The sequence below is a fragment of the Rosa rugosa genome, chromosome 4 (genome assembly GCF_958449725.1).
Source record: "Rosa rugosa chromosome 4, drRosRugo1.1, whole genome shotgun sequence".
Taxonomy (NCBI): domain Eukaryota; kingdom Viridiplantae; phylum Streptophyta; class Magnoliopsida; order Rosales; family Rosaceae; genus Rosa; species Rosa rugosa.
In genome coordinates, this window is record NC_084823.1 from 50,624,481 (window position 1) to 50,647,039 (window position 22,559).

General features: G+C 37.7%; 3 protein-coding genes across 3 annotated transcripts; 2 read left to right on the top strand and 1 right to left on the bottom strand.

Annotated features, from left to right (window-relative positions):
* The first annotated feature begins 6,406 nt into the window (after positions 1-6,406).
* Positions 6,407-7,578, top strand: LOC133745532 (NAC domain-containing protein 83-like). The gene is made up of 3 exons (XM_062173615.1): positions 6,407-6,664; positions 6,767-7,035; positions 7,125-7,578. Exons 1-3 carry the CDS (start codon positions 6,484-6,486, stop codon positions 7,377-7,379), a joined length of 705 nt encoding a protein of 234 aa, XP_062029599.1. The 5' UTR covers positions 6,407-6,483; the 3' UTR covers positions 7,380-7,578.
* A 1,059-nt stretch (positions 7,579-8,637) lies between these two features.
* On the top strand, positions 8,638-10,267 carry LOC133742227 (uncharacterized). Its single transcript, XM_062169906.1, has 3 exons — positions 8,638-9,370; positions 9,452-9,549; positions 9,642-10,267. The coding sequence occupies exons 1-3, from the start codon at positions 8,782-8,784 to the stop codon at positions 9,804-9,806; spliced, it is 852 nt and encodes a 283-aa protein (XP_062025890.1). The 5' UTR covers positions 8,638-8,781; the 3' UTR covers positions 9,807-10,267.
* Positions 10,268-10,581: 314 nt separating this feature from the next.
* LOC133742225 (uncharacterized) lies at positions 10,582-17,209 on the bottom strand. Its single transcript, XM_062169905.1, has 3 exons — positions 16,876-17,209; positions 16,203-16,413; positions 10,582-15,491 (listed from the first exon to the last, which is right to left on the bottom strand). The coding sequence occupies exons 1-3, from the start codon at positions 17,041-17,043 to the stop codon at positions 10,759-10,761; spliced, it is 5,112 nt and encodes a 1,703-aa protein (XP_062025889.1). The 5' UTR covers positions 17,044-17,209; the 3' UTR covers positions 10,582-10,758.
* Between the last annotated feature and the right edge of the window lie 5,350 nt (positions 17,210-22,559).

The following is a 22,559-nucleotide window of genomic DNA, read 5'->3' on the forward strand; positions in this document are numbered from 1 at the left end:
GTCCAAAATGTCATCGTCGTAAACCGGCTTGTCAAAAACCACAACCCATCAACACCTCTAAGTTTTTTTGTCCTTCTCCGCCATTAAAGAACCTGCTAAACCCAGACAGAATGAGAAGCCAAAGCCACTGCTGAGATGGAAAAGAAGCAAATCCAGAAGAAGTGAGAGAAAGAGAAGCGTGAATTAGAAGCCAAAGGCAAGCACCAATCCGCCGCTTCCGCCTCCTCCTCATCCCCCACAACCAGTGGTGGTTCAACTTCCAAATCAAACCCTAACGCCACCGCTACCACACCACCTCCACCAACCCCTCCTCGTCCAGAGCCCTAACCGACGAGGAGAAAATCAACCTAATCAATATCCCAGGGCTAAACTCAATCCGATCATCGCCGGACCTTCTCATGTCAACGGCCGAGGCACAATCGGAGTCGCCGATGCCTCCGGCGACTGTTCATTCACGCTTCTCTGATTATTCTGGTTCAGTCTTGACCCGTACAGCTCAAAATCTTGCAATCAACCAAAATTAGAACAATCAAATGATCAACAGAGGAGGAGAGAGATGTGGCTAAATTGAGCTGGATTTAAGCTTGTCAATCAGAGGCGCGCATGCGAGAGAGAGAGAGAGAGAAAGAGAGAGAGAGCTGGATTTAGGCTTGTCAATCGGAGGCGTGAGTTTCAGAAAATCGGAGAAACCGAAACTCAATGGAGGAGATAACAGACAATGAGGTAAAAAGAAGAAGATGGAGATAACAGAGATGGAGAGAAGAAGAAGAGGTAAAAAGGACAACAACAAAAAAAAGAGAGAGAAAAATAATTTTAAAAAAATTAGTGAGAGTATAATAGATATTTCGGCGTGTAAGGAATGCCACGTCAGCAATTTAAGGGAGATTTTGATGGAGAATTGACAGCAAAGACTAATTGGGTGAAATTGGAGAGTTTATGGAGTTTTTAGATGAAATTGACAGATCAGGGACTGAAACGTCGAGATCCTATAAATATAGGAAGTAAACAGTATTTTGTCCATAGAAAAAATATAACTTAACTTATGTGTTAGAACTACTCTCCAAACAAGATCAAAATAAAGTAAAGATCTTGATACTACGGTGGAAAGTTCATCATGTATAATTAAAATCATAATCCAAAATTTTATGAAGTGCAAATTCATTCAAAGCATGCATTAGCTATAAATTAAGGTGGTTTTTTTTTTTGGACCGGACTTTCTTATGCACTAAGCATTTGTTTCCTTTTTCTTCATGGAAAACTTTTTGATACCAAACACATGCATGATATACCTAAAAGACGATTGAAAACAACACATAATTACATAAACTATTGGATGGCATTTCAAAATTAAAGCTCCATTTCCTTCTGCACCTTTAAATATCAGTCCAATAATCATATGTCCTTCAAGAACATATGACTCGATGACATTAAACATCAACGAGGCCCATGTGTGAAGCCATAAGACATCAGAAAAGGATTTGCATGTAAAGATAAACATAAACAAGAGGAGCATGCATACTGTTATAGCTTTTGTTGCTCTGTCGAGTACTGGAGCAATAGGCCAAGACCAAAGTCGACCATGTTCATAACAAATTGCTTGCTTTTTAGGATAGCAGAAGCAAATCTAAATGTTAACTTTGCATGGATGGAAAAGCAGTTAGCTAGCTAAGAACTAAAGGCATGCTTTTTCTTCATCTTCGCAATGAAGAAAAGTACCAAATGTGATAGTTGACTAGCTACTCTATCTCTGAGGGTTTAGCAATTAGCTCATATAGATTTTCCAGAAAAGCAACACTGCATGGTCTATCATTTATTCAAAGTTTCAAACCACTGTAGGAAGAAAAAGGAACAAAAATCTTTGCTCTTTTTAAGTGCGGCTGGGAGCCTTTATGTGTCAGCCATCCACATTTCAAAGAAAAGGTAGCAGTAGTTAAACTAATTGAATCCAAAATTGTTAAAGCTAGAAAAGAAAAGGAAGTCTTAATTGGAGGAACAACCAAAAGCATATCATCAATAAGGCATCTGACGAATTTAGTGAACTTAGCTGAGGTATTAGCATGTGTGGTATGATTAGTTACTGCATATATGCTTAATATTTGTTCCTTAATTAATTTTTATTTGGATAAATAGGAGTACATGGTCCATGGAATTTTTTTTTTTTTGGTACAACATGGAATTTTGCTTTTGGAGACAAGTACTCAACAAGCATAGTATATTCTAAACTACGTGATTGCATATGGAGCTGAGGGGATTTATTCTCTAAGCCTCATATATAGTACTCGATTCGGTGCACAAAAGTAGTGTTGCAGTAATTTGAAGGTTGATATAGAGAATGTGTGTTTGATATGACACGATTCACACACTAAACTTTAGATGGATTTGAAACAACTATATGAAATGAGTTGCGAGTCATTTGAAATTTATTTGTTTTCCTCGTTTTTCAACTGAAACCTCCCAAATACGGTTATAATTGACTAAGCAAAGAAACGTAAGTTTATATTGTTAACTAGCTTAGAGAATTTAGAATCACCCGATCCGTGATAATTTCAAAAAGTTTTACCTTGTTGGGTTTAGTTCTTCACAAAAAATTGAAGACCACACAAGAATATATGAGTTTGCGGTATGAGAACACCTACTGTGCGTCTCAATTTTTAATTTAATAGGCTAGTGCTAATCTTGTATATATTTTGCTGTTTTGGTATTACGTTTTGGATTTTTTCTTTTGAGGGGTTTTGACTTCATGTTCCTACTTAGTTATTTCATTTTTCGTTTAATAAATTATTCTTGCCAAATAAGAAGAATTGATTTGTTGACTATTTTGCTAAGATTTCTTTACATTGTACTAGGGACGTTACATTCTCCTTTGAGGTGGAAAACGAAAATGTTCAATTATGGGAGAATAATTACCAATTTCAGTGCACGTATCGACTACAAATTTCTTAGTTTACGATTAATATTACCAAAGTTTAGTGTGATTGAGCATTCACATTTGATTGCTCTTTGATATAAAATGTGAATATATAGCCCTAACCTGATTTGGGTCACCTCCTCCTCTACCAACTAGGCTTCTTCCCCTTATTGCATCATCACCACCAAATGTTGATGGTAATCATACTGTATGCCCAGGTATGAATTAAAATGATCTTCCATGTCTATAGGTTCGTATATATACCTCCTGTATTGATGAAGTAATTACTAGTATTTTTCTATCATCAATTATATCTCTTGTGAGAGCACACTGATTACTTGTCCCCCCTATAATGTCAAACTAGCGAGATTTTCTCTCAAATCCTAGCGTTTTCTCTCTACAAACCCTAGCACCTTAGGTGGCGACTTCTGTCGTTTCTCAACTTCTCCACTCGACCACTCCTCAATCGCTTCAATCGACGCTGTTATTGCTAGTTTTGCTGCCTCTCTAGCACTTGCTGATGGGGGTAAAGCCCCGGATTTGGGAAAGATCGGAGGAGGTCCTATTCGCCGATCTTCTCAGTCTTTTCTTCTCGGAAACCACTCACTCACAAACCAGTTGATCCTGCTGCTTTCAAATCCCACTTCCTCCGGACATGGATGGTGGAGAAGGAATTTAAGATCCAGGAACGGGCGGATAGCCATTTCCTATTTTCCTTTGATTCTTTCCATGATCGGAACAAAGTGCTCAAGGGTGGTGTGTGGTGCTTTGATAGGGCTTCGGTCTGTCTGGAGGAATATGACAGAGTCCTCCCCATTGCTGACGTCCCTATGAAGCATGTCAGAGTTTGGGTTAGGGTTTCTGGCATCCCTCCTCTCTATGAGGAACCTGACAACTTCATACTCATTGGAAATCTTCTGGGAGGCTATTTGGACTATGACAAGAAGGAATTTCGGATAGGTACCATCTGTATTTTGTTCTCTCATGACATCTCCAAACCTGTTCTTCTAGAGCGTCGAGTTTTCTTGGCACCAGATATTGAACCTATACTGCAGTTTCAATTTGAACATCTCATGGGTCGATGCCCTCAGTGTGGACTGATCACTCACTCTGGAGCGAAGTGTGAGGAACCCAATGCTGCAGTTTCTACACCTAGGGTTTTGAAGTTTAGTGGCGGCCCTTCTACATCCGGCGGTGCTTTCTCTTTCTCAGCTCAGAATAGCATAGATTTACCTATGCCCTCTTCTACCTTGTTGAAGAAGAAGAAGCCAGTCATTCGGCGTTTAGAACGTTCAACTTCTAGGTCTGCTGCGAAGGAGGATACCGTGCACACCACGGTAGAACTGGAAGGTATGGATCAAGAGACTGTCTTGCAGGACCTAGCCTCTGACTTGGTTTCGGTGGTTCCATCTGAACCCGGATCGGAAAACCTAGCTGCTGCCCTTGCCATGCAAGGTGAGCAGAAGACAACTCTGACCTATAAGAAGAGAGGTCGACAGGAAGCAAGTGTTCTTCCGCCGAAGAAGTTTAAAACCATACTTAGTGGCAAGCTTCTATCGCTTCATGTTGACGCTCTTGGCTTGGTTGAAGCTGAGGATGATGCTGTAATTGTGACACTGAAGAAGAAGATGGGTAGGCCTCTTGGGAGTAAGAGACTCAAAAGAAGGTGGGGATGACTCCTTTACGCCTCACTTATCCATTTGCTACTACTGCCCAGGCAGCTGGACCTAAAGCTAAAGGCAAGGGGAAACTTTAAGTCTCCTGCTTGTGTGTCTAGCTTTTGAGGTAGAGTCTGGTGCTATGTAGGTTAGCTTCTCTAATCGTACACCAATTGAGGTCTCTAGGCGGTTAGGGTTGCTATGGCAAGAACTTAGATAGTTTTGGAGTTTGTTTCACTTAGCTAGGCACATCAATATTTGTGTGTATTATGTTTACAATGAGGTCACCTGTCATATGTTTGGCAGCTTGTGCCATTCAAAACTCTTGGTATGAGACAACTTATGATGTGCGTGCCTTTTGGCCATAAATAATTAATGAAGTTATCTATTTCTTAAAAAAAAAATATAAAAATCAATTATATCTCTTGTTCCTCTCATCATGTGACTTTTTTTATATTCCTATCAATGATCACGTGACCTAATAGACACATGATTGTATATAACTAAAGAGATTAATTATTTTCTTAATTGTTTATTTGTGATGAGGAGGTTGAACTTTGGTGAGTACCTGTATGAATAATATGATTAATTATATACTTTAGTTAACAATTTGCAAATGTAATGTGGTTATTCACTTGTTATTCTGTTCATAATTACTTGAGGTTTCTATCTAACGGGTGAGCATGACATTGGATATGACTTCATCTCTATTAGAAAATACTCACCTACCCATTATAATTTAGGGTGCGGCTATTGCCATCCCACTATTTTCTTTGTTCACCCTAGTTACTCATTACACCCTATATTTTAATTTCAGTATTAAATTTACTTATCTAACCCATTTCTTTTTCCATAAATATCCTTATATGACACATCCAATTAAAAAAAAATTAACGAAAATCTCTCATTTAATTTATACCAATAAGAGAACTAAAATATAATATGTTTTTGTAACAAAATCATAATCTGATTTACTTCCATTTTTTTATTTTCTATTTCACTTTCAATGTTCGTCTATTGGAATCCATGTCAGAATATTAGTAAGTTAACAACTGTGAGCAATGAAGAAGAAAATGTTTTTTTTTTTTTTTTGTTATAATTTTTTACTTTCGGTGTTCACAAAAAGTATTGTAAAGATTTTGATGAAGGTAAAACTAATGGTTTTGTGAACTGAACCAATTAACGATAAGGAAGGAACAAAAAGACAAAAAAAAAAAAGTAATGAATTTAGATTTTGGTGGAGAAGATGAAGATCAATGTTATCCAATGAGAATTTAAGTAGCCTTTGTATTTACTTTTTGGTTATATTTTAAAATTTGGATTTTGAAAAATTAGTGTACTTATTAGTCATTTTGCACTTGGATAATATAGTCTTTCAATAATTCAAATGTTGGTAGGGTGAACTAAGAAAATAGTAGGGTGGCAATAGCCGCATCCATAATTTATAAGTAAATTGTCTCATCAAAATCCTTTCGACTGAAAAAAAAAAAAAAGGACTTATTAAAAACATTTTAGTAAAATGTGGACTAATTAACCTTCAACATTTTCACCAAGTATCAGCAATATTTCAATAAAATATTTAGCAAGTCCAATTCTCTTTGATTGCTTGTTAACATAAGATGTTGAATATGTATACAATGACTTTCAAGTTTGAATTTACTTTTGTATCAGAAATTACAGTGATACCATATACAAAACAAAAAAGAATCTTTAAGTAATAAGCCTTTTTTAATTGTCAAACATAAAAACTTGTTAACACAGAATCATTTTATTTTTTCTTCTACAAGATTGCACCCACTGAAAAGATCCTTCTTCTGTGTTGGACTATAAATACTACAAGGATGCTTGACGTTTCCTCATCTCATTCGACAGAGGCCAATAAGTTTGATCACTAACACTTAAGGCTTTGATCAAACAATGGACAAGTTCAACTTTGTTAGAAATGGGATGACCAGACTGCCTCCTGGTTTTCGATTCCAGCCCACCGATGAAGAACTTGTCTTTCAGTACCTGAGGTGCAAGGTCTTCTCATGCCCTCTACCTGCTTCCATTATTCCTGAGATCAATGTTTGTTTGTATGATCCTTGGGATTTGCCAGGTAATTAGTACTGCAAAATAGTACTTCCTGTTCTTTAACTAGTCCATTCCCCTACTAGCTATTTCCTATATTTGCTCAAATGATAAAAGTGTTTTTTTGTAGGTGATTTGGAGCAAGAGAGATATTTCTTCAGCAACAAGGAATCAAAATACCCTAATGGGAACAGAACAAACAGAGTGACAAGTTCTGGTTATTGGAAAGCAACCGGTTCGGATAAGAAAATTGTATCTCCTAGGAGGAATAACATTGTAGGGAAGAAGAAGAGTCTGGTTTTCTATAGAGGAAAAGCTCCAAATGGTTCCAAGACTGATTGGGTCATGCATGAATATTCTCTTGTCAATAATCTAGGAACTACAGCTTCATCAACTGAGGTGAGTTTTATATTAAGTTCATGCACACAATTTACTGATATAATGTATCAAGAAATATCATCTGACACTTGCGAGTAATTTTTCTGCAGAACCCTATAAACCAGAAAGGAAATTGGGTTCTATGCCGAATATTTTTGAAGAAAAGAAGTTGTCAGAAAGATGAGGATAAATTGCTTAGCTATGATGGCTTCAAAGTTAAGAATGCTGAAAAGGGTCAGCTTCAGATTACTAGTACAAGTCCTGTGTCTTCATCTTCATCTTGTTCGAGTTGTAGTGGCATCACAGATATATCTTCGAGTCATGAAGCCGGTGATGAAGAAATCAGTGGCTGCACTAAATTTTGATCCTGTTAATGTAGTATTACAGATCAAGATAAATTTACTTCCAAAATGATTTTTGATTTTCATGTACTATTATATCCAGTGCTCCGAAGAGATTAAAGTTCTTCCTCAAACCCTAGTGCCTTAAACATTGATTAGGGGATGTAAAATTTGGCTGCAAGATCAGTTAGCTGTATAAAATAAACTAGTTCTTGTACCTCAATTGATTCAGCATCCTTACTTGACACTGAGACCGTAAAAAGGTAAAGGGTGGGACTCTTTGCTACAGGAATCATTGGCTTTTCCATATCGAAAGGCAATTGATTTTTCAAAGAGATAAAAAAAGAAGCAAAGCATATATTAACTTTGGATAAAGAAATTCCTTTCTGGAGAGCACCAGGTCCAAAACGAAAGCTAAGCCAGCTAGAATATAGGCGCTCACATGATGGTTTTTCTTAGGTTCTTTCCCTAGTTTTCAAAGTGAAAAAATGAATTAAACATTTAAAATTAAAGCAGAAATCAATCTCTGGTGATGTACTTTAATTGTTTGGATTCCTTGCTTGATTATTACAACTCAATTAACCTTCCTAACTAATCTCTTGAATAGTTATGAGTTAGGACCTTCAACCAGTAGTGACTAAATAAGAAACTCTCCTCAATTTGGTTCGTGGATTAAAGGCTTGGAATTGGAAAAGAATTATCTCAAACCAAAACCATTTATATCCTCTGAGAATTAATTGAATCATTTCCATTCTGGAAACCAAACAGAGAAATAGGTGAATCGCACCAAAAATAACTCAATACATTTCTTATCCAAATTTGAACTTTCATCTTTTTGAGTAATGCCGATCTGTCCCAAACTCCAAAGGAATCACATTTTTGAACCACATTAAGAGACCGATGATATTTGAACGATATGAGTGAATACTATGCCTACTTCAATGTTCGACAAATGGCACGACTTGAGGGTTGTTCTGACTTTTGTTGAAGCTGACACAAATTGTTGTTAGCGATAAACAGGAGCTTACATACATTCCTCTCTTGACTTGCTCTTTCAAGTTTCAACAGCCGAAAAACATGTCTACAACTACAAAATTAGTTAAATTGTTCTGATCATTACAGGCAGGACAACTGGAAAAACAACATTAAGTTGACAAATATAGGAGACTCATGGTTCGAGAATACTAACTATTCGCTAAAATTAACCTTCCTAGATGTAAAATACAATTCAGCAAAACCTAATATGAAGTTATTACACTTGTTGTCTATCTGCCATAGATCATGAAGTTTATCCTAAAATTCAATAACTGCCTCTGACCCTTCTCTTTCAAATTCACCATCCTAGCTCATAGTTTCTTTACCATTCTTCAGCATTCTCTTCCCTCACCATTGTGGCCTAAACCCATTGTTCTCCCCCCTCTCCAAAATGGGGGGCCAAAATTCAAAGCCCACCCCAGAAGCCGAAGCCATGCCTCCTAGAATACGTCCACTCCTACTGCGAAAGTATGAGGAGATCAGAAACCGGATAAGGTCAAGAAGACTAAGACCTGATGCTGCTCTCTCCAAGAAACAACTACTTAAGCCTGAGGATAATGAAGAGGAGGTGGATAATGAAGAGTTTCAATCGTTACAACCTTCGCCTGAAAATAGTTTAGTATCTCCAAAGGTACAAACAATACCGGAGAAGAATAGTTCAAAAGTTGCACCAGTTTTGCTAGATCATAATGAGATTAAGGACCAAAAAAATAAGGAGGAAAATCAATTAGAGAACAGCATTGAAGAACATAAAGAGAAAGAAAGTGGGAAAGAGGCAAAGGTTGTGCCTGTGTACATAGGAGGGGTTTTTACATTGGAGCATGCCGCAGATGGAGAGGAAGAGAATGAAGATCATGAAGATATGCGGAGTATCAACTACCAAATGTTTATGTGTCCTTCATCGCCAAGTTTCCGAGTTTATTGCCAAGAACCAATGGAATTTGAAAAGGAATTGGAAAAGGAAACTGACAAGGATGCAAGTAAGTAATGTAGAAATTTTAGTGTAAATGTCTAGCTCATTATACGAACAGTTTGTAGTAATCCATGCACATATTATGCAGGTAAATATGACAAAACTTACAGCACAGTTGAGGATATCAACCACAAAAAAACGGATAGTACCGACAGCAGTGTTGGTAGCATAGCTGATAAGAATGAAGTACATACCTCATTTTCTTTTTTTCTCATACATATAAAAAGGAAAGGTTTGGGGGATTCTGTTCTCAATTTTTTTTCAATTTCATATATCAGGGCCAGGACACCAAAACAAAGAAGAAAGCAAGGAGAAGAAGAATGAAAAATCCATTCCAAATGGGAGGACCAGCAGACTGTTCTGTAAAGAATCTGTTGAATGTTAGAGGTTGCACTGGCCACGACAGAGCCACCCTTCTTGCTGAGAAATCTGCAGCTACGTGATTAAGATGGGAACCGTTAGCTTGAGAATTGAGATACATTGTTGACCCATTACCTGATAGCTTCAGCTTTTAGGAGTTTAGTGGTTGTCTAACATGGTATCACATCTCTGATTCCAAAAGTTCCTCGACTTAAAACCCCCCAACTTTGTCCCCCACTGGTCAACTTATCATGTTAACCTGAAGGGTGGGACTGCATGCATGGTTACTGTGCAGAATCGGGAGGTGCACAAAGAAAGGCGTTAGCATGAGTGGCTGTTTAAGATGGAGGAACAAGAATAGTGATAGTATTCTCAGATTTCTCTTTCCATCTCTAGTGTTGTACTTTCTCTGCCATTTGGATTTTCTTTTCCTTTAAATTACGACTCATAAGTCGAGTCCTTTTGCAAAGGTAGGAAGTTTATCAGATCAAAAATGTGTCATAATGTAATCAGAAAATGCATTATGATCATACATTTCACAGTTGACAAGCTCTTGGCTATATGATAAGACATATGCAGATAGGGCACAAAAACAATGTTGAGTACAGGTAAGGCACAGAAATCTAATAATCCACTTTCGAAAATCAAACACAACAAATTATATGCACACAATGAGACCAAAAAAAGATACTAACAGACAATCCTAGATATATAGAAGAAATTTCTCTTCGCTGATCATTCCAAAACAAAATAGAACTTGTATATCCCAAAAATGGCACTCATGAAATAGCAGAAAGCAATGTATAATGAAACATTCTAAGCAATTTACAAACTGATAAACAGAAAATTTAAGGGAAATATGATAAGAGCTGTAATATTTATTGATAGCACAAAAGAAAGCATTACATGTCCAGAACAACAAGAAAATTCAACAGAAAGAAAAGCCAACAACAAAAGCAAAATGAAACTTCAAAGGATATATAAACACCATCACAATCTATATTATTGTAACCACATAACTACCCACAAGGTTTGCTAGACAGTCTTGAGAAACTCCTCATCCTCCATAAAAGTTTGCAAATTCTTGGACTTCATCAAGAAATCAACTGCTTCCTCATTGAAGTCTAGCAAAGAAGCCATCTTAATCAGCTCAGAGAGTGAATCTATATGATCAGTGCTCTCCCATAACACACTCTCAGATATCACTTCAGAGAAAAAAGTAGCAAACTCAATGATACTCTTCTGCCCTCGAGACTTGTCCATTTTCTGAGTGAAGATCTTTGAATTTTCTCTATCAAAACGTATTTTTCGGCTTCCTCTCACATTCAAAACTTTCCCAGAAGATAAGGGTAGATTATAGCTTACAGAGATTGGTTCAGCTGTTACCACCACAGTAACATTCACAAGGAATTGAACAGCTTCAAGCCTCTTCTCAGCTTCCATTTCCCTGGGAGGAGCAGCAAGAAAACCAAGAATCAGCCGGAACAGCGCTTTCTTAATCAGCTTTTCCCTCGGCAAAGAGACTACTTCAACATCATCTGCAAGTGACGCCTCTTCCTTCTGTACAGATTCAGATATAGTGCGAACACCAATTCTTCGATAAATGTCAAGCAACTTGGATCTTGGAATGGAAGGCAAACTTGGCTGAGGGTACCAAACAAAAATAGACTCAGGAGAAGACTGTTCGAATAGATACTTCAGTTGAAGGTCATCAGCAATGAAAACATCAGACTTGTTGCACAGCAAGATTCCTTCAGATCCAGAACTGACAGGCACTTTCACCAAGGCATCAGCAACAGTCTTTTCTGTCTTTGAATTCCAGTGCTTCGAGATATAACTCCAAAACTTGCAACAATCAGCATGCGACAATGCACTTCCGGATCCAGAACTTTCCCAAACCTTCCAAACCTTCAAGTAATCATCAACTGAAGGATGAGATTTAACTCCAAACGCACTGGAGAAGAAAAATAGAAGTTTATGCTCATAATGTTTCTCCAAAACAGTCAGCTGCAAACCAAATAGCCCATCCTTGTCATGAATAACACAATCATCAGGACAAACCCACTCCCCTTTTGGAATCCAGATCCTTCGAGCAGCATCAGTGTCTGGTTCCCACTTGAATGCACTCAAGTAATTATACAGCCGAACAAATGCTTCAATCTCATAATGAACATCAAGGTGGCTGGCAATCAGGGGACATCCTTTCTCAGCTTCAACAATAACCCCCAATGCAGACAGCTCTTTTTTGTAAGAAGCAATCTTAGTACCATAGAATTCTTCATCAATGAAAGGCCCATCAGTCCGCTTCAAATATAAGCCAAACTTGGAATCAAACAACAAAGACTCTTTGGGAGACCTATAACCAGCATGAGTCTTTATCCATGGTTGAGAAACTTTCTTCATGAAATCAGAATTATCAAGAAAGGCGTAACCTTTCTCCTGGAAAACTCGTATGCATTCCAGCAACGCAAGTGCATTTACAGGAAAAATACGGCTGGCATCCCTAGGGAGATAAAGACCAGTAGCCACAAACTTAACTCGTTCCTTGTATTCGACGACAACCCCCAAGCTCTTCAGCTCTTTTCTGTACTCATGTATGCCCTTTCCATAGTAGCTGTCAGAATCATCAATGAAAGGAAGAAGAGTTATTGGGGATATAGATTCCCACTCGGGACTAAAGAGAATGCACTCCCTTGGACATCTGTAATCACCAAAACGACTACGCAACCACTTGACCTCACCAATGCAGCTCCTAAGATCAGCAGGAAATTTATATTGAGTCCCATTCAGCGCTCTGTAACACAGAAGCAATGATGCAACATTTTCCTTGGTGATGGAAGCTGATGATGCATATTGCTTGAAATATCGAGCAAATACTTTTGCAGCCCCTTCAAAATCAACCACCACACCAATTTTTTTCAGTTCATTTATGTACCGAAAAATGTTGCTCCCATAGAATTCATGATCAATCACGGGAAGACCATTGACGACCTGAAGAATGCAACCCCATTCGTGATGAAACAAGAGACATTCCCCTGGAAACTTGTAACCAATACTTGTCTTCAGGCACTTGGCTCCTTTCAATGCATTGACAAGTTTATCAGATGACTTGGATAGAGCCATACAGTTGAGCATTAAGATGACAACCTGAGGTGTCCAAGAAGTTATGGAAGATGGTGACTTCAGGTTGTCAATTATAAGTTGGTAACTTCTGTTGAAGGAGATTACAACACCGAGCAACTCAAGTTCAGTTCTGAAATTACAGATTTCATCACCATAAAAGTCCTGATCAATGAAGGGAATGTTGCTAATTTTGGAGGCAACATTCCACTCCTTATCTGACAAAACAGATCCTACAGGAGACCTGTATCCAACGGAAGTCTTCAGCCAGTTCCCTTTCTTAATAGCAGAGATAAAATCGGCCGGAGGAAGAAGTTTGTCCCTTAAAAACCTGATGAAACGCAGAATGGAATGCACATTTCCTCTAGTTAAAGAGGATGAAGCTGCCAGAGACATGAAATGCTTCCCAATGAAGTCACAAGCTTCGCTATATTCAAACATGACCCCAATTGTCTTTAGCTCCTCCTTGTATCCACTAATGCTCTCACCATAAAAGCTCGTATCAATCAATGGAATGTCAACAGAGACGGATCCATTCTGCAAAGTATTTCCCCATGATGAGTTAAGCAGAAATGACTGGGATGGTGGCCTATAACCAGGAGAGCCATTCAAAGTAACTTTCAGCCAACTACCTTCCTTTATGCAAGCCAAGAACTTCTGAGGGATGCCAACCCTTTTATAATTCAGTTGACGAATCCAATCCAAAAGCAAAAAGGCATTCTGCTTAGTTAGTGGTGCAGATACAGATGAGATACCATCACTTGGAGCAGAAATATGAGGGACATCCAAAGCAGCAGCATATTTTATAAGGAACTCAAGAAGCTTCTTCTTCGGTGTAAACTTACCAGCAAATTTGCCAGAATACACATAAAGCTCTCCTAATTCAACATAGCCTTCTTTTCTCCACAAATTAGAATCAGTCAGTCCCGCCCATTTGCTTCCATTGGCAGGAACAACAACCCCTTTCCTACTCCTGTTAATGTTCCCATAGCTATCCACTAGTGGCATACTTCCACATAAACAGTCAACTTCCCGACTTGAGATGAAATCATTATCCAAGGAGTGATATAAGAAATGAACATATGCAATAACAAGCTTCCGCTCATTAAGAGAATTCTGAAGGAGATCAACTGCATATTGATTGACATCAACAGAACCAACCTTTGCTTGATCAGCTAGCCATTTCTTCAATGTATCCTTCCCAGAGCATGCCCAGATGGCTTCCTGAGTGGCTTTTGGCATAAAGAGAAGACGAGTCACAGAATTAAATTCCCGGTTGCAATCAATCAGCCATGAAACACGAGAATATTTGCTCGATAAGCAAACTCTACATTCACCTTTCTGGATTTCGCTTATGCTGCACAAAGATTCATTTCCATAGTCTGCATATTTTATCAATGGTATGTTCTTCATGTTGGTGTGACCAAATTTAGAACCCCAATTTTCAGCGATAAACAGTAGAAGCTCTAAGTACAGATCTTCTGACACTCCATCAACAAGATTAGAAGTACCCTGTATGCATTTAACATACCAGTCATCATTCACTGGTTCAACTCCAAGGAAACCTAGTATAGGATCATATTCCTTGCTGTCAAAGGAATAAGACAGAACAGATCTTCCATGTGATGAAAGCTTAATCAAGCTTACACCTTGAACCCTCGCCTCCCTCAAAATAGACCAAAAGGCAGGCATTAATCTTCCCACTTCACCAGGCTTGTGGAAGAACTTTTGCTCCATTTCGGGCTCAACTGGTATAATGTCTTCCTCAACCATCTTCGCTTTTATCGACTCCCTTACAGCATTTAATTCTTTATAGGAAGAACCCTGAACAGGCAAGAATCTGAACATAGGAGCCAAACTTGATGCTGGCGCATCTTCCACAGTTTTCACAAGAGAGTTAAAGGCATGGGCAAATGCGGTGGGCACACACTCAAGAATCCCTTGATTCCACTTGTTGTCAAGTAGGATTGTCTCTCTTGAAGACGCTAAAAGAAAATCCGCCTGTATTATGAATGGAAAGTTGGTGACCATTTCTGTGGGAAGAAATGCATAAACACCAGGCGAAGAGGTCCTTGCTCTTTGAACACGTTCTCCAATTGGAAATGCAAGGGAGATCACCCACTCATCCACCTCCATTCTCCTCTCAACTCTGAATTCCTGCCTGACAGGAAACTTTTGTTTCCACATGTAGTAACTGCATTCTCCATTTCCACCATTTTCTTCAGCTGAAAGATGCAGAGTGTAGGATTGAGCATCGATGTTCTTCCTTGACGCATGTGCAGTCTCGCTTGCTATCTCAATTGCACTCACAGTGTTCTGCCTTGGGTCCTCTTTGTCTTCCCTAACAGAGAGCCGCTTAATCTTTGATAGGAACAAGAGAACTTCTGGATGAATGATCGAGAGTTGTTTCTTCACAGGTTCAACCTTGTCGGGCTTCAGAGGTAAGATCAGTGTTGTGGTTGGAAGGGCAGTGGCAGAACCATATATCTTTTCTATATCAGATAGAGTGGGATTCTGCTCAACCCATTCAGGTACGATGTAGCCAACATTGCAATGTGAACAAGGCTCTTCACTAAACCTTATCTGATAACCATTACTAAATATGTAAGGCTGAGCAGTGATCAGAAACACACTCTTGAAGCCAATTCCTGTTTATTAACCAGAAATTTTACTGAATTAGCACAACAAAACTATGCAAAAGAGAAGGAAGCAGATTATCTCATCTAGGTACATTACTCATTCTTATACCCACCCTATACTCTTATAGGCCTTCCAACTACCCAGTACTAGCAACAGGCGTCATATATTATTATGCAATCCAAATTTTTGTTTGTAGTTGCAATCCAACTACTCATTTTCCACCACCAAACAGGAGTGATTGAAACGTGAAATTACTGAAGTATTTGATCTTGGAGACAACTACATAATCAAAAATGGCTTATAATAAACATGCAAATATTGTAAAAGCAATAATATTACATGACTTCCATAAAAGTCATGCACAAGCTATAGAAAAATGGAAGCATAAAAGGTCACCAGTAAAATTTGGCCTGCATTTGAACCGAACAGATTCAACTTTGCAACATTATCTGGGTCATAAATTTCTTCTTTTCTTTTATTTAATGGAATATGGACAAGAAGTTTGTATGTGAAGTTTTACAGTGATGTTTCTTTAGTCTAACCTCTGGATAGGTTTGTACGCATTTCATAATCAATGCTCTTGTGAATTGAGTTCAACATATCAGAATATTAAGAGACCAAACTTTCTATGCATATCAATTATCAAGTCATTAGACGTAAATATCGATGAACTCATAATTTAGGGATAAATAGGCTAATTTCTAATACAAATAACTTGCCTTTCTCCCCAATATAACCACGCTTCCTGTTGCCTTTCTTGGTGGACCGTCCAACACTGCAAATGGAGTCAATATTTTTGGGAGAAAACCCCTTTTCATTATTGAAAACCAGCAATGTGGCTGGAGCCCCTGTAGCCGTTATATCGCGGTATGTAATCACAAACTCAAGGGATGGATCAACCCCCTCCGAGTACTCATTGTCTTCTGCATTCTGCAACGTAAGTGATTTAAACCATTATTTGGTATTGGAATCATTCATGCATAGATGACTGTAAGTAACAAAAGGTAAACCTAAATCAAGTAACTGCATCCACTTGATCTATACCAAGTTACCATGGCTGATCAATTGAGGTTCACAGTCATTATTTTCAAAATCAAGCCCTTGCTTTAACTCAATGAACTAAGAAATTTAAATGCAATGTTGTAAAGTACTGACCACTTATACATGTAAACAGGAGATGATCAAATAATTAGGCACAGACTATGAACATTCACTAGCACAACTTTATATGTTCCTTACTTTTCCTTAAAATTCATGTTCATCCATAAATTTGAAGTTACAACTTTATAACATTCTTTCAGAATTCAGAAGCAAATTGATAGTAAAGTGGTGAGCGTTCAGAGTTCAGACTAAACAAGAAGGAAGAAAGAAGCAATGTGGCTGAAAACTAACCTGAACGAGTTCCATGAAAAAGTGCACGTCTTTAGCGTAAAGCTCGCCGGAGAGATTCTTGACGGCCTGGTGAAGATCCTCCGTTAAAGGGTTGAGCTTTTCTCCGATGGAGAACTTGGTCTTCCGTATATCTTCTATGTGTTCCCTTGGCGTCATCCTCGTCGCCATTTTCGTACGTTGGTAACACAAAAATGCTCAACCTTGGTTTTTGCAGAGAGAGAGAGAGAGAGAGAGTAGACAGAGTGGAGACCAAGACCAAGACTATGGAGGAGTGAGACTCATGATGGGTCACTACTCTCACTATAACTCTAGTTCTATAACCAACTCTGTTTCCAATATGGTACAATAATAGCATGTATTACACATAAAACTCTCTCTTTTTTTTTCTTTTCACTTTATAGGTATCTCAAGCTTTAATTCATAAAGCAAACGAGATTTCAAAACCTATATCTGAAAACAAACAAAAAAGACCTATATATTTTTTTTGAGGTTAAAAAAAAAGACCTATATTTATAATTTCAAAACTAACAAAATTTGTAGAGAAGCACAATATATGATAGATACAAAAATATTTGAAGTCATGCATTAGAAGAAAATTTCAAGAAATTGAAATAAAGTTGCCCATGCAATAGCTAGAGAAACTTTGAGGCCAGATAACATCAAGTTCTGGAAGGATGTTGGACGACTTCCGTGGTTGGATGATCTTATAATTGCTGATATATCGGGCAAAATTAATTTTTCACAATACCACATTTTATTTGTTGAATTTTTTGTCCAAATTTATTAATGAAATTCTCATTTGACCCAAAACCGGGGTGATTGGAACCATGTTCTAAAGTCTATTGAGCTACTATTGACATAGCTTAGTAACTTTGTTGTTTTGAAGTTTCCTGGAAGGTTGAGATCGAAAGCCTTCTCGAGCAAGGCTACGAAAGTGGAGAGAAATGGACATATGTACAGCATCCAGTTAGAATAATAGAGAGATTCGTACGGAAAGCAAAGACTTTGCATGAGCTTTGGAGGCTGATTGGACGAGAGTTGTGAGTCTTTGAATTTGAATCTGAATGAGATCTTTCTTGACCTTCTACAGATAAAAAAAATGAAACAAAGCAAACAATGAGTGCATTTCTAAGTAGTCATAGTTTCCTTTAGCTACGGTAAGAGATTAAAGATGATGGATAGTGAGTTTTGTCTCTGATGTTGTCACATATTAGTATGCAATAAGTGATATAAATTGCTTTTACTTACTCTCCAAGCTTGTATTAGCGTTTTTATATATAATGAAATTTGCATTTTGAAAATGTGAGTCCTTCATTTTTTCTGAAGATCTTAATTGGCTCTTAAACCATATTGGTCAACATTTTTAGACAACTTCTTATTTCAGGATATAGACATTTCGTCATTCTTCATAACTTTATTTTATTTTATTTTTTATTGAACGATGATGGATGGGCATAAGGAGCTACCGTTTGAGGTCCCATTTTCAAACCAAAAAACAATTAACATGAAGATGAGTATATACCGTATTTGCTATTTGGAAAAGGCTAGAAAACCTTGGCCCTTGGGTAAAGGCAAATATTCCATGCTTAAAGACAGAAAGGAGAAACCTTCTCAAGGAAGGCAACGAAATGCCTTCACAAGGAAGGAAGGCTAGAAGAAAGTGAAAGGAAACATAACATGGAATAATAGTGGGATTTGTACGAAAAGCAAGACTTTGAATAAGTTCTAACTTTAGAAGCTGATTAGACTCTGATGATCACTGAGAGGTCTTTCTTCACCCGTACATGCATTTTAATTTCCAAAAGAACTATTCCGAAAAGATGACAAAGTGGAAGATTCGCTTTGTCTCGTAATATGACTTGCATTTTCTCTTTGTTGATTCAGAACACAACTGATTCAGGACTCGTAAATCCCACAAAATTGGCATTCATGACATAGGAGAAGGCAATGGATAATGAAACATTGTTTAATTGTTACTATAAGTATGAAACCTGATATACTTGACCCTTTCATAATGTAATCGGACCAAATGTGGAGGAAATTAAAACTTTGGGTTATTATCACAAATGGTACATGAACTATACCTTAATTTTATCGATGGTACCTTAACTTCAATTTTGATCACAACCAGTACCCGAAGTTTTCAATTTCATTTTAAATGGTACCTAGAGCCACCTCTGGTCACTATTCTGACTAAAAACGGCATGGGAGGCAATCATAGTGATGATTTTTGATGATTTCAAGGGTTGCAATCATATATAGTGATGATTTTTTGGTAATAGACTTGCCTTGAACTTGTTTTTTTTTTTTTTTTTTTTTTTTTAGATTTGACTTTTTTGGCCGGAATAGTGACCGAAGGTGGCCTTAGGTACCATTTAAAATGAAATCGAAAAGTTCGGGTACTGGTTGTGATCAAAATTGAAGTTCAGGTACCATCGATAAAATAGAAGATAAGTTCAGGTACCATTTGTGATAATAACCCTAAAACTTTTGTGGTCACGGATGTCGTCAACCCACCGCTACATTGGTCAAACCAGGCCATTTGCTCAACTATATTTCATAGTAAGGTACATCAATATTTTGTTTCCGATGGCACGGCTTTATATAATCCAGAATCAGAGATAATAAATCGTGCTCACTAAATACTTTTTTTTTTTTTTTTTGACAAAGTAATAGAGATTTTATTTAATCCCAAAGTCAGAACGGCACATACAAATAAGCCCTATATGCTTGTACCTTAAATTAGTGGTCAAGCAGGTAAGGGAATACGGTTACCATCCACTAGTACAATGATGCTCATTTGAATTTTACGAGCCTACACAACTATAAATCTCAGCGTACACTAAGAAAACTATTTCGAATCTCCCTTCATCAATGCACTCAATTGTGGTACTCCAGGAGATTCATTAACTTCGTGTAAGAAGAAACCATAACAATATAGACTAAAGCCCACTAATAAAGCAGGCCTAAACTGGGCCAAAACCCACTACTTTCTCCGAACAAACTAGGGAGTTATTGGAATTAAAAAAAAACCTTAAAAAAACCCTAAAGCCCAAAAGAAAACCCTAACCCAAGGTCCACCCGTGGCCCAGCCCATTTCAAGCATCCCTTCCCTGTGCAGCACCGCTGTACACACCAAAACTCGCCGCCAACTTCACGCCGCCGCAAGCAAGCCAGAGCCACGACGCCTGAAGGAACGATCACCAGAAAGCACCGATGAAGCCTGAGCAAGCAAGCCAAACTTGGATCGCCGTCTCAAGCCGCTACCAGCTCCCCCCGAAGTAGCCATCCCCGCCGCCGAAACCCACCTCACGCCTTGAATCACCTCCCTCGAGATGATGTCCATGGCCACCATGACGTAGAGAATAAAGATCCCGAACTACGCCGCCGCCACAGTCAAACCTCAGGCCAGAAATCCCTAAGCCAATAGGGTACTAGCCCAAAACCATTCCCGTCCGGCAAATGATACAACAACAACGAGACAGAACTGCCAACGCCGTCGTTGACAGCCGCCGGACAAAAGGAAAAGATCACGGGAGTCCGCCTTGCCTCCTTACCTCCGACTTCTCCTTAGTATTGTTTTTAGGTTTCTCTATATGCTCACTAAATACCTATTGGTAACTTTGTGATTAGAAGAGTTTAGTTTAGTTTAGCAAAAGGTATTCAACAGTTTAGGAAAATCAGTTTGAGAAATTTTAATTGCATATCCCAATTTCCCTTGCATTCCAATTTTTTTCTGCCATTTTTTCCCTCATCTCCTTTTATCCTCTTTATAAAATAATAAATAAAAAAATTGCCACTACCACCATCAACTCTAGCCCCCCCCCCCCCCGAAACAAGTTATACAAAAACAGGGCATATATATATGTGTTTTTGTGTGTGTGTGTGTATAATGAACAATGCATCAGGGATGTACTAGCTATGAACAAAGGTGTCATGCTTGCTCGTGTAATTTATGTTTTAGTTGAAAAGAGGGATAAAATAGGAATTTGGAATTTTACAAAAAATTGGTGTGTATTTAACGATTGAAGCTGTGTAAATATAAGTTCTCAATCAATTTTCAGATATTTAATAAGAATTGTTATTGTGAAATGTGAGTTTTGCTCCTCATTGTCGTCCTGACATATGACATAATTCTCACCTTTTTGCCGTCCTCTTTAGCCGACAAAGTATTTGACGGTAAAAGTCTCCCATAAAAATATAGAAAATGAAATATGATTTTGCCCACGAAATGTTCGATAGCGACGACGTTCCATAAAAATATATAAAATGAATATACCTTTTCTGCTCAATAATTCATAGGTAAGAACAGCCCATAAAAATATTTAAAAATAGATATATTTTTGTCCAATAATTCATCGACTAAATCTCCCATAAATCTCCCATAAAAATATTTAAAAATTAGTTATACCTTTGGTGACAAATTTTCATCAATGAACATCTCCAATAAAAATATAGAAGAGACATAGAGACATAGAGACGTACCAATTGGTACCTAATTCGTCGCTAGAAACCTCTCATAAAAATATAAAAGATGAGAGGGTGTATATATATGTTTTGTAACACCCCAACTTGCACCGCACCAAATTGGAAGCGTTATAACAATGCCACGAATCTTTAAGAACACAAGCTAAGAGGGCTCAACTCATGTCCTAAAGAAACGCAAAGCAATTTAGTTTAAAAATTGGAATGGTAAGATTTGGCGGAAGGCGTAAAGAAGTTCAAAGTGTGGTGATAGTAATCACATCATTCTGGTAAAACAAATTGACACATTAAAGAATACCAACACTTATGGGTTTTAGTTCAGACCAAAACAACTTTTGTGAAACAACATAATAGTGAATTAACAATTTAGAACAATGGAAAATAAGATTCATGAAACTTAAGTTGGATTCGAACACTCGGTACAAAAAAAAAAACAAAAGTTCAGGGAAGATACAAAGCAAAGATTGACATTATTACAAGTTAACATTCACCTCAATCAAACAATGACAATTGCGTAGAGGTGAATAAAATGTGAAGGTAAATATACCGAATAGTTAAAGTAAAAATGTAGCACCCAGCTCAGTCCCGAACTTTGACCTGAGATACCGAATAGTTAAAGTATAGATATGAAATGGTGAAATCGGTGGATCAACTGGGTCGGTGAATGATCTGATGCTGATATGATCAATATGGTCTCACTGGTCTTGAATATAAGCTACTGCAAATATACCCATTTGCCCTTGAACTTTGCTAACCCGTAACTTTTTCGTCTAACTCTGTTTCATGAACCGTGTACGTGTATATGCTAGCGAAATCAATAACTTTCCAACAATGTAAAACTCACATCTTTAATTTCAATCTCCATAAAATATTTGGAAGGGCCCTAGCAAATATGTGGTTGTCGAAAGCTAATTTCAGAAAATAAATCTGAAAGAAATCATTACTAATGCCCCACTAAGTAAATGGTGCTATCACTTCCTCATGTCCTCGGGGACTAGGAAATTTCTCAATTACATCACTAAAAACTTTAGGGTCTCACATGTTTACCTAAAATCAAGGGACACATTGGTTGGCAAGAGCCTCACATAAAAATATAAAAAGGAAGACACAATTTTTCTAACAAATAACTCGTCCGCAAAACCTCCCGTCAATTTATTGTTGTTTGAAGAAAAAAAAATGGGGTGCGTTACACAATTGTC